Here is a 12,447-nt window from a genome sequence, read left to right on the forward strand (position 1 = left end):
GCTCCCAACCTAGGAGCAAAGGCTCTGTTTTCAGTCAGCTGACTGTATTATCTTTAATGCATTCCATCATTAATGGACCCATGTCCCTTAATATTTTCTGATATTCCATTAATGCTTGACCGTAAGTGTCACGCTCTGTTACAAAGGACCGGAAGAGGTTTATAGGCTCTGCATACAGAAGCATTTCTGGAATTCCCATTTGTTTAGGAAATGTTTGATTTCCGATCATAAATCGGGAGAGCCGTTTCTCATCCAAGCATTTTCCGAGATACTTCAAAATGTCTCTGAGCCGATATTCCAGGTGACACTCATGCCAGTTTGAATATGGCTGACTTAACAACAGATGCATAAGGACAGTCTTAAAAAAGTAGGACCCAAGAATGTTTCGCTGATCTGGAGTGCTGCGCAGCTTTTCAGTTAGAAAGATCAATATTTGAAGGCACTTGAGGTGACAACTGTTTTTGGGAACGCTTTTTGCCATGATTTTCAGAAACCTGTACTCGCAGACAGCACAGGATATGTGCCAGTAGGTAGTGGATGGCACTGTATTCTTGGTGTAATCAGGAAAGCTCGATACGAGATAGACATCTGAATCCTTCAGCCTCACAGCAGGGAAGGCTTTAATGTAGATGTTTCGTCCCGATTGATACTGGACTTTTAAACCACAGCAACCAGTAATATTGTGGAAGGAAAGATCAAAGTCATACTTATGACAAACATTGTTCCAGGATTTTGCTAGTGCGACCCTGAACCATTTTAGTACTTTCTTGTAGTCCAAATACCACTCGGAACACACAATAGAAGCCAGGCAATTTGCACGATCATCAGCTTCAAACCTTTTACTGTGAATAAGACAAAGAACATCACCTTCAAGTTCAGTACTCTTACACAGGCAGCCCAAGTCAGCGCTGCCAGGTGTTACCATAACAATCCGGCCATAACTTTGCTTATCAGGTGGGAGGTCACAGCAGCAGATCTCTGGTTTAAAGCAATACCCATCCTGAAGAAAGATTGGAACCAAAATATCATACACAGATGGTGTCTTGCAGCCCCATTTCTCAAACTGACTACCGATGCCAACACAATCTTCAAGGATCAGCTCAGAATCCCATTGGCAAATATTCCTGCAGGCTTCCAACAGGTTGTCGACAAAGCTCTCGACAAATTCACACGTCTGCATTGGCTCTTGGCTCACGTTCTGAATACATACATTGTAAAACTGGTCCAGAACACATTTGTCAGGAATATTCAAAATGTTGCTGTATATTCTTTGAGGAAATTCATTTTCCTTCTCTCCTTCCTCCTCCTCTTCACTGTTGTAGTCCTGTGGTGTATGTGGCCACGTGTCCTGTCTCCACAGTTCCAAGAACAGAATTGTGACCATCAAGAGAATATTCCAGGTATTCCAATCAATCGGTGTTGAGTTTTCTGCTTTTACGAGTGTACTGACCTTCATTTCCTGTTCAGGATCATTCTTCTCATCCACTTCTTTCTGGAGCCGCTCCATTTCCAGCTTATACTTGCTCTCCTGCTCCTTTATCCTTGACTGAACCTCTTCATTCTCAACTTCATCACTCAGGAGGCGGGGGTGGTACAAACTTCCCGTGATCACCAGGAGGCACACACTGAAAAGCCCGAGTAGTGCTGGCATCCTACAAACAATAAGCAGAGAAAAGATTTTCAGAGGATATGTACAGCACGAATTAAATTTGTACATCTATAAGAAGCTGAGGCCCCATTGAGAGATCTTGTCAGTAATGCAAATAATTCCTCCTCTTCACTATTTCATGATATGCACCAGCTTCTTTTCCTATCCTATAACTGCCTCAAGCAATTAATAATGCGGTGTACTGATGGTGTCATTTTAAGAGCTTGCACCAAACGTTTAAATTCTCATCCACCAATGTTGACAGCACATAGCCTTGCATTAAAAATTAACTGCTTGAAAGCCACAGATGGCCCATGCAAATTTTTGATATGGAGTGGAGTGACAAAGGTAGGAAAATTAGGCATAAAAGGCTGGGAATGTAAAAATATGCAACACCCAGTGTGAAAATACACCGTTCACAGAAAGACACAAATATTTACAAGTCCATTTTCATATTTCAGCATATCTGAATTAATCTGGAGCAATGTGACTTCAGGTTTGGTATATGTTGTGAGTCTGAGTAACTTCTGTTCTGGACTGCTGGTTTTTAATTGAATACTGGGGACTCTAACAATTTGACATCAGGCAATGTAACCTCCATGCCTCACTCGGTCCAAGTTTTGTTTTCACCCTCTGATCTGTATGTCCTCGCTTACTATGATTTATCTGAACTGTTTGTAAAGAAAGCTTTTCATGGTACTTAGGTCCATGTAACAATACATCAAATCAAATGGAAGTGCAAGACATTCATGTTGTAAAGTTTTGCAAAGATAAGTAGTTGTCATGAGAAAATGGCAAGCTTTGATGCAAACAGCTGAGATAGGAATTAAGCATTTTTGGTGGTTTGGAGCTCCACAATTGTGAATTTTGGGGAAGGGACAAGATGGTCGAGAATTGGTATGTGAACGTTGATTTACAAAGCAGGATTATGTAGCTTGGAGAAAACAAGTCGAGGACAGGATATCTAGGAACAAGACAGCAAAGGGGAGAGACCTGACAATGGAAACATGAATAAAATAGACAATAAATGTTGTACTGAAGATCAAGGAAGCAGGAGGCAGAACTCGACAAGAAGTATCACCACTCAGGCAGCAGGTATATGAACAGTGGTCTGTCCAGTGTGCCCCAAATAACAGCAATGCACTCCCTCTGCAATAAAGGCCATAGGAATCCTCAGAAAAAGCTATTATTGGGAAAATCTGAAATTCCTCCACTCCTCTGTTTTGACCCCTTCATCACTAAGTTATCACAACAAATCTAGGAAACCATTCTACTCTAATTAATATTGCAGTGACTTCCTATGAAATAAAAATTGTCCCAGCTGGAAAGATTCAACAATCCCAGAAAGAGTTATAGAGTCATATTGCATGGAAACAGATCTTGCAATTCAACCAATCCATGACAACCATAATCCCATACAGGGCAAAAGTGAGGACTGCAGATGGAGATTAGAGTCAAGAATGTGGTGCTGGAAAAGCACAGCAGGTCAGGCAGCATCCGAGGAGCAGGAAAATTGACAATTTGGACAAAAGCCCTTCATCTGGAAGTGCTCTTGCCCAAATTGTTAATTTTCCCTCTCCTCGGATGTTGCCTGAGCTGCCATGCTTTTCCAGCACCATAATCCCAAACTAAATTATTCCCACCTGTCTGCTCCTGGCCCATACCTTTGCTATTATTATCCTTATCCAAATGTCTTTTAAACATTGCACGTTTACCCACATCCACTCCTTCCTCAGGAAGTATATTCCACACGCCAACCATCTTCTATGTTTAAATTGCCCCTCATTTCTTCTTTAAATCTTTCTCCTCTCATCTTTAAAATTTGCCCCCTAACTTGAAGTCCCGCATTCTAGAGAAAAGGCAACTACTATTAATCCTGTCTGTACCCCTCATAATTTTATTAACTTCTGCAAGATCACTTCTCAAACTCCTACACTCCCGTGAAAAATGTCCAACCAGCCCCAGTCTTTCTTAATAACTTAAACCTTCCTTACCTGGCAACATCCTGGGAAATCTTTTCTGAACTCTCTCTGGCTTAATAACATCCTTCCAAGTCTGGGTGACCAGAACTGGACAAAGTACTCACAAAAAGGCCTCACCAATGTCCTGTATAACCTCAATATGACATGGGGAAAAAGAAACTACCTCAACACCCATCATAGTTCTGTCCTTTTGTAATTTAACACTTTAACTCCAGTAATGTATTTATTTGAAACAAAATGATTGGACAAGCACAACATGTTCTCATCAAATCTTAGAAACCTCAGTAAATTCAGCATCTATTGCACGAATGAAGTGATAGATACAATTTTAATGGGGATGCACGAACACTGAGATCTGAGGATACCCACAGATAAATCTCAAGATGACAACAAAATTTCACCAAGCTGATATAAAAATAGCGATCTGGTTCTATTCACGGATGAATCGAACACAAAAGAAAGAAATTATGAAATTTCATAAGGTTCAGTACAACCAAATCTGCAGTATCATGCTCAGTCTGAGCACCAAACTTTAGGAAAGACGTCAAGGGCCTAAGAGGGTGCAGAAGAGACATAAGAACAGAATGTTAGAATCCTCACTGATTTTTTTGTTATTTTCATTTTTTTTCAGTTTTGGTTTGGAGCTGTGAACTGAGAGGTGAAGATATCCTTTGGACTGTGAGAAGCCAAAAACAAAAGAACAAAACAAACAAGCTATTGTTTGTTTCTAAGGCCAGGCCTGAAAGTTAATTGCAGGTTGGTTCTTCATAAAAAGTATTCTGCAGATTCTTCACAACACCAGGGACAGACAACTAGATAGCAAATGTGTGGCCATTAATAAGGTCATTACCTGGAAATTAGTGCTACCAAGTGTGCAAAGGAACATGATGGTAACAGAAGTAAGGGCAATAGTTTGAACCGACTTTTGTGTGAAGTTTGGCTCTTGATGTTACAGGATAAAAATCAAAAAACTCCCTGCCTAACTTCCCCTTATCAACTGTTGCACATTCAGAGAACAGAAACAAAGTATTACTGATTTCCTCAGAGTGAACTCAAAATGTCACCCTGATCGACATCACCTTAAAACCAATCAAGAAACAATCACATATGCCTCAACAACAATGCATTGTGAAAACCAGTGACGTAATTTGACCAGTTTTGTTATTTTATTTATTCCTTAATTATATTTGATTCATCTATTTTTTTGTGTGAGACTGAAAGCAAAGATTTTTGGATTTAAATCAGAGATATGAATTAAATTATTTTGTTGCTTAATTTTGCTCTGCTAAAGTATGAGTAATAAATACTTAAGCCTTTTGTTTACCGTACAAACCTGATGTCTATAATTATTCAGAATCTCAAATTGGTTATTCAAAAGCAATAGGTGTTGATTGAAACCTTTGGGGTCAATTTTGAGGGTCTTTGAAAGTTTTAAGTTTACTGTGTTGTGAATATAGAGATAGGAAGGCTGATTTGATTTGGCTGTCTGTCTCCATGTTGTAACAGCAGTATCAGGGATGGGGGATTTCAGTTATGTGGACAGATGAGAGAAGCTGAAGTTGATCGCCTTGGGGCAGAAAGGTGAAGAGGTGATTTCTTTTGGGTTTCAAAATTGATCATTTTGCAAGTAAATAATCATCTTTAACGGTAAAAAGATCAGGAACCAGGATACACTGATATAAGGAGACGGGCAAAAATAAATCTAAGGTCACGTGATAAAACTTTTTCTTTGACACAGATACTGTACTTGGGATTGCACTGCCTGCACAGATGGTAAGAGCAGAGTCATGAGCAACATTGAAAGGTGAGAAAAATTTGGAATGGCAAAAATATAGATGACACACAAACAACAAAAAAAAGGAATTAAAAGCAATCTGCAGATGCTGGAAATCTGAAATGTTGGACACACTCAGAAGGTCTGGCAAAATCTGTAGAGAGAGAAACAGTTAACACTTCAGGACTGATATGACTTTTTTTCAGGACAAGCAGTTCTACTGAGTTTTTCCAAGAGAGCGAAATGAATTGGACAGCACTCCCTCTGTCCTCCATCTGTGTTATCTCAGAGTGAAATGACCAATAAAAATATATCCCAGCACCCTCAATATTCTTGCCTTAGTTTTAACTTCAGTGTTGAGTGCCAGAGAACAGCCAGATCTTTCTCTGTTACCACCAGTTTCATTACTTTTCTCTGAAGATCAAATGTACAGTACAGGATTTACCTAATCAATATTCATAGCCTTGCCAAGCTGAGCATCATTTGCAAATGTCACGAGCTCAAAATCCAGCATTTATTGTTTTGCCTTAAGTAGCCTTTGCTCTTCCAATAACTTTACCAAATTTAAATATCTACCCATCACATACATCTAGATCATTAAAAATAGTGAACAACAACAGTGTCAAGGCAATCCTGCACCTCAGTACAAGACAGTGAATTCCAAGCAAATTCACTCAATCTCGTGCAAAAGATTGGTATGAATACCAAAGACTTTTGCCTTGTAAAAATGCTCTTTTTCAGTCAAAAGATTTTTAGAAACTTCCACAGACAATATGTATTAGCTTGGTGACTTGTCAAAGTACAAAATCACATTTATAAAATGGAACTGTTTATTTTTGAAGCTAAATTGGCAATCCCTCATATTCCCCCTGTCCAATGGTCATATTTTGATGGTTTCCAGCATCCTTCCTGACACAAAACAAATTAGCCAATAGCTGCAACCATCTTCTTTTACAATCTTGAGACTACATTCACCTCCTTACAGTTGACCAACAAACTATGAAAGAATCAGGAAAGGGACTTGCATAAAATTTGTCTTAGCTTCCCAAAAACTTCTGAGTGGAAAATGTTCAATTCGGATACTGTTCATTCAAGGCTGCTAATTCCATTTAAAAACAATATGTTCATCATGAACTGAAACAGAAATTGCTGGAGAAACTCAGCAAGTTTGGCAGTATTTGTGGAGGGAAGCAGTTTTACCAGAGTCCAGTGGCCCATCTTCAAAGCTGGACTCAAATAATTAACTTTGCTTTCTCTCCAGAGATACTGTCAGACCTGCTGAGTTTCTCGAGAAACGTCTCATTTTTTTCAGAACTCCAGCATCCAGAGTTCTTCTTTTGTTCTGATGTTTATCTCTAGTTTTTTGGTACTAGAGAAATTTAGCATTGCTGGAGAAAGACATTGTCAAAATTTATTATCCCACATTCATTAGGATAATTTATGAGAAATATAACATAAAAGGAAAATGTTGTTTATACTGTATGAAAGGGAGTTCTGATTGATTGGTAGATGCATTACAATGGAGAATGCACAAGTTTGTGGTGATGAAGATTAACATCGAAGCTTAGTTTACATTTGAAACCAGTCAGGTTGATTCTGATTGATCAAGGCATTATCCTGAAAAATGAACGAGGGAATGTTCATCATCTATTTTGTTCAGTTGAAATAGACACAGTGTGTGTCCATGTTCCTTCTGTTGCCTGGAACAGGACCCTGTGTATTACAGCATGTACACTCCAGTGCAGGCAAGCATCATATACTGCTACAAGTTTGAGCAGCATGTGAAATTCATTTCACACTTCAGGTATCCCCCACTTTGAGAGTTCGCTTTATGCCACTTCGCTTTTACGAAATACCTACATTAGTACCTGTTTTTGCTCAGCAAAAGAAATCCAATGAGGATTTTTACTTTTATGAATAAAGGTGAAATTTTTCCCATATAAAGAAATTAATGCTTCTTCACTTTATGCCATTTCAGCTTAGGACAGATTTCTGAGGAAAGCTCTACTTTATGATTTTCAGGAATATATAAAAAAATACAAAAATATAACAGCCAACAGAAATGGTGTTCACCACTACCAATGCTGCTTTCAAATGAGAAAGACATGCAATGTTTGGATTCCCTAGTGCAGATGGTCATTGGCTGGCTCCAGAGTGGTGCAAATGTTACTTGTCACATGTCAACCCAAGTCTGGATATTGTCCAGGTCTTGATGTCCTTGGATATGCTTCAGTATCGAAGGAGCTACAAATGAAGCTGAACTTTGTGCAATCATTTGCGAACATCCCAACTTCTGACTTGATGATTGCCTGAAGATCATTGATGAAGCAGCTGAAGATGGACATTACCCTGCAGAGATGTCTTGGAGCTGAGATGACTGACCTGCACCTACCACAACCATCTTGCTTTGTGCAAGGCATGACTAGAAGCAGTAACGAGTATCCTCCCAGATTCCCATTGACTCTAATGCCATACAGTCGAATGTCAACTTGATGTCACTGTTGCCTCATGTCTGGAATTCAGCTCTTTGGTCCAGATTTTAATCAAGGCTGTAACAAGGTCAGGAATTGAGTGGTCCTTGCAGAACCCAAACTGAGAATCAGTGAGCCAGTTATTACAAAGCAGGTGCTGCTTGATATTGCTATTGATGCTCCCTTCTATCACTTCACTGTCAATCTAACATAGGCTGGCAGGGCAGTTTATATTTGGCTTGTATATATACAGGACATACCCAAATAATTTTCCACATCCCCAGGTTGATGCCATCTCATGAATTAGCTAGGCTCGGGATGTGGCAAGTTCTGAATCACATGTACAATTATTGACAAGGCCCATGGCCTTTGCAGTATCCCATACCTTCAGCCATTTCTTCATGTGACATGGAGTGAATTGAATTGGCTTAAAACTGGTCACTGTGATGCTGGGGACCTCCACCTGGGGCCAAGATAGGTCATCCATTTGGTACATCTGGAAGATGATCACTGCAAATGTCTCAACATAATCTTTTGCACTTGTGCCGGGGTCTTCTCCATCCCTCCTCCTCCTCTCCCTCCCCCGCCAGTTTTGCACATCATGTTCCAGTTAGTTGATTTCTATCTCCAACAAGAGAAATTGCCTTTGGACATTGAATGGCAACACAATTAGCTGAATCCCAACTCTGAACATCTCGGGGCTTTGGAGCACAAGACTTGGAATCATTTAATAGTCAGGAAAATATACTGTTCAACAATTAAGATGTCAGCTTTGTATTTCTAAAATGGATGGACATTGATGAAAAAATAAATTTCAAAAAAAGCTTAAGTAAAAGCCAAAATGAGGGACACATTTTCAGGTCGTCTTCCAAACAGTCCAAAATTTACAAAACATTTTGCAACACCAGGAGCAAAAAGCTGAAAAGTTGGTGGGAAATAAACTCGTGAAGAGACTGTAATGATTGGAATGGGAACGTCTGCAAGCATCATCCGCAACTTTTTCTAATCCTTGCTCAGATTCTCAACCAGAAGCACATAGCATATTAGTGAAATTCCTGGTCACACGATCGCTCCAACATGATTTTAGCCACAGGCTGCAATCTTAAAACAGTACGTACAATCGTGATTCGACTGCACGTACATCCCAAATACATGAATTGAAATGTCCAACTATTAAGTTAGCTTAAAAGAAAAATATAATGAAATTACACTCATACTCTGTTTTGCTTCTCACCAGTTTACCAAAACACAAGATGAAAAAATGTTGTGCAAATGGTCATTGGGATTCTATGCGCAAAACAAAAAAAAAGTCTGTGGATTAAAATTGAGTAGGTAAATCTGGATTCGCAATTGGCTGGGATGTGACGAATGGACGTTAATGAAATACACAATGAAAACTGCTGTTTATCTCCAGATCCCAGAATTCGAAACGTGGAAAAGTGGTGAAGAGTGAACCTGGGACTTAAACTGGGCGTGAAAGAGATGAAGCCCCCAACCCAAATTCCATTGGCTGTGGGCCAGGTCGCACATAATAGTTGCTCAAAGGTTCGTGTGTCTGGAATGTGAGGACAGGATGGTTCAGAGGAAAATGAAAGTAGGACAAACTTTCAGGCTGACTGCAAGCAGAAGCGGCGCTACTTTGGAACTAAATGTTTGCAATTTGGTCGGATGCAATTGCTGTTGAACCGGTGGAAGCCAGGCCAGCCCTTACCTGGTCACTTATGGCCCCCGAGCCCGCTTCACATGGCGCTGGGGCCTCGCTGCACGGGCGGCGCTGCTTAGTTTAGGCTGCCATGTCTAGGAAGCGCCTCCTCTGCCTGTCCTCATAACGCTGAGGCGGGACAATACCTTCCCCTGTGACGCCACTAGCCAAGCCGGCCAGCTTGCTCCCCAGACAAGCTCAGAGATCATCGGTTTAACCTGTCCCCTGCAAGCAGCAACAATACGGCCTGCAAGGCAGGGTGACCGGCCACTCACTTCCCTTATTCGCATCAGTCACCTCCTGCAGAATGTGAGCCACTTCCGGGTTTCAAAGTCAGCAAGCTCACCATGGCTCAGACTGTGCTGGGACAGCTCCTGTTCGCTTGCTGCGTTTTGTCCGGACTGCACTCATTCGACCTAAACCAGAGACCCATTATCGGTGAGTCTTGATTATTCAGGCGACATTCAGCTGACACCTTCCCTCTTCAGATTTTTAGTATTTCTTGTTAAATTCCTCTTTCTCACATCTTCTCCCTTCTTGTTAAGAACTATTTTGATTTGCTCCTGATAGGACCAGTATTTTTGGTTTGTGCTAGTTTTCTCTCTCCGAGACAGCCGGAACATCCTCTTTTTACATGGATTGTTTTATTTGACTAGTGAGCGTCACCAAGACGGTTCTCGCTTTGTGTCCCGTCGCTGAAGAGGAAGTACGACTGAAAAACGCTAATGGTCCGCTTAAATTCAGAGTTTGCAAGATCAGAAATGATTGCTCAATGATCAGCACCACCATTTCCTCAGAAACTGATGTAGTCCACACCCAAACTCTTCAAAATGTGGACTACATTCGGGCTTTGGCTGTAACATTTGTGCCACATAAATGCCAGGAAATCACCATCTCCAACAAAAGAGACTTGTCATTGCTCCTTGACATTCAATGCTCCTTTACCTCACTTTTGCTAAGATGGCGGTGGACTCAGGTTTGTGAGCAAAGAGTCTGTCTGTTTTTCTTTTTCTTTTTTGGGGTTTCTTTTTTCTTTTTCTCTTGTTGCTTTCCTCTTGTTGAAGAGTTTGTTTGCAGCAACGGCATCGGTGGCAGTGAGTGAGCCCAGTGTGGACTTGTGGTGGCGTTGGAGTTTGGGTTCCTGGTGGCTTCTGAATCGATGAGGCAGTCCTAGCGCCGGTATGGCTGCTGCAGCGGAGGCAGGTTTGGGTTCCCGGTGGCATCTGCAGCTTCATGGAGGCGAGCTTGAACCCTGTACGAGACTCAGTGGCATCTGCATTGGCAAGGTCCAGCAAAGAATCATTGTGGCGCAGAAGAGTGGAGACTTTGGTTCCAGCAATGGCACAGCGCAGGAAACTTGTGCCTGGCTACCAGGCCTATGGTCCATGGCAGAGCACTTAAGAAGGATTCTGAAGTTGAGCACATTTTCTTCATTTTTCTGCCTTTACTTTTGATGTTTTGGTTTACTTTTCTGTGATTAAATATAGTATCACAGAGTGATGACACCATACAACACTTTTCATTGTGTTTTGTAACAAAATAAACATGACAATAAATCAAATCAAATATTAATATCAAAAAGTTGAAATGAACTAGCATAAAAACTGTTGAGTGTGTGGTGCTGGAAAAGCACAGCAGGTCAGGCAGCATCCGAGGAGCAGGAGAGTTGACATTTTGGGCAAAATCCCTTCATCAGGAACGGCTGCAAGAGAAGGTCAGAGGTAAGGAGTCCTATGACAAGTAACTGGTTCCCTAAAGACTGTCCTTTATCTGCATACTGTAAGCCAGGAGTGTGATGGAAGATGCCCCACTGGCCTCTATGAATGCAGCCCCAAAAAACACTGAAGAAGCTTGACACTGTCCAGGACAAAGCAACCCACTTGACAGGCACCACATTCACAAACATCATCTTGCTCCACCACCTACACATGGTAAAGTATAGGTAAAGGAATAAAGTTGTTGTAAGCTTTTTAAAAAGTATTAATTGAGTTGGTTGACAGGGAGGAGAAAGTGAGGTCTGCAGATGCTGGAGATCAAAGTTGAAACTTTATTGCTGGAACAGCACAGCAGGTCAGGCAGCATCCAGGGAACAGGAGATTCGACGTTTCGGGCACAGGCCCTTCTTCAGGAATGAGCAGAGAGTACAGGGAGCCTTTTACAAATGTTATGGCTGGAGTCATGTTTTTCTTGGTTTATTTTGTGTTAACGAGCATTAATGGAACTGTCAACTGAATAGAGAGATTCAGAAAGGTGTGGAGGAAATGGATTTATGAGTGCAAATACTTGACAATTTCATGGAGGAGCCACTTTTAAGGACTTGCACATCTGCACACTGAAGTTGGTTTTCCACTCTTGAAAATCTTACCATTTCTTTGCCGTTCCCTTCATTCAAAAACATTTTGCTCACAATTCTCAACACAAAACTGAATATGCCACCAAACTGCACATCATACTCTCTTTTCTATAGCTTCCTCCAGCACTGTGCGCCATTTTGGTCAATTGATATACTTGGACTGGATGTAATTCATTGAAGGTTCACTCGGTTTCTTGGTTGGGGGAAACAGACAAAGGGCTTGGCAATGTTTATGACTAAGTAGCTGCTTTCGCAGTGCAGAGCATGGTGAGATAGAGCTGGCAGGAGAATGAAGTTTAGACAGAGGGTCAGCAGTGTTTGCACTGAATAGTGCAGTGGGCATGAGGGACTCTCAAGTCTTCTGCTCTTGTTCCTTCTATTGTGTTCTCTGAATAAACATTTCTGCACTGTGAGGAATTTATTTTAACTGATATTTTTGGGTCAGATTCTACCTCCAGAACTGCAATGAGAAACTTACAGATGAAGGTGAGGGGAGAAAGTTTGAAGAGAAAATGAT

General features: G+C 41.0%; 2 protein-coding genes across 2 annotated transcripts in view; one reads left to right on the forward strand and one right to left on the reverse strand.

Annotated features, from left to right (window-relative positions):
* LOC122543090 (inositol 1,4,5-trisphosphate receptor-interacting protein-like) lies at nt 1-9,731 on the reverse strand. The gene is made up of 2 exons (XM_043681338.1): nt 9,587-9,731; nt 1-1,652 (listed from the first exon to the last, which is right to left on the reverse strand). Exon 2 carries the CDS (start codon nt 1,649-1,651, stop codon nt 35-37), a length of 1,617 nt encoding a protein of 538 aa, XP_043537273.1. The 5' UTR covers nt 1,652; nt 9,587-9,731; the 3' UTR covers nt 1-34.
* LOC122543091 (gamma-glutamyl hydrolase-like) overlaps nt 9,730-12,447 on the forward strand; it is a 21,945-nt gene continuing 19,227 nt past the window's right edge. The window contains exon 1 of the mRNA XM_043681339.1: nt 9,730-10,015. Coding sequence (XP_043537274.1) covers nt 9,925-10,015 — 91 coding nt within the window. The 5' untranslated portion in view covers nt 9,730-9,924. The remainder of the gene's footprint in view (nt 10,016-12,447) is intronic.

This window comes from Chiloscyllium plagiosum, chromosome 42 (genome assembly GCF_004010195.1).
Source record: "Chiloscyllium plagiosum isolate BGI_BamShark_2017 chromosome 42, ASM401019v2, whole genome shotgun sequence".
Lineage (NCBI taxonomy): Eukaryota > Metazoa > Chordata > Chondrichthyes > Orectolobiformes > Hemiscylliidae > Chiloscyllium > Chiloscyllium plagiosum.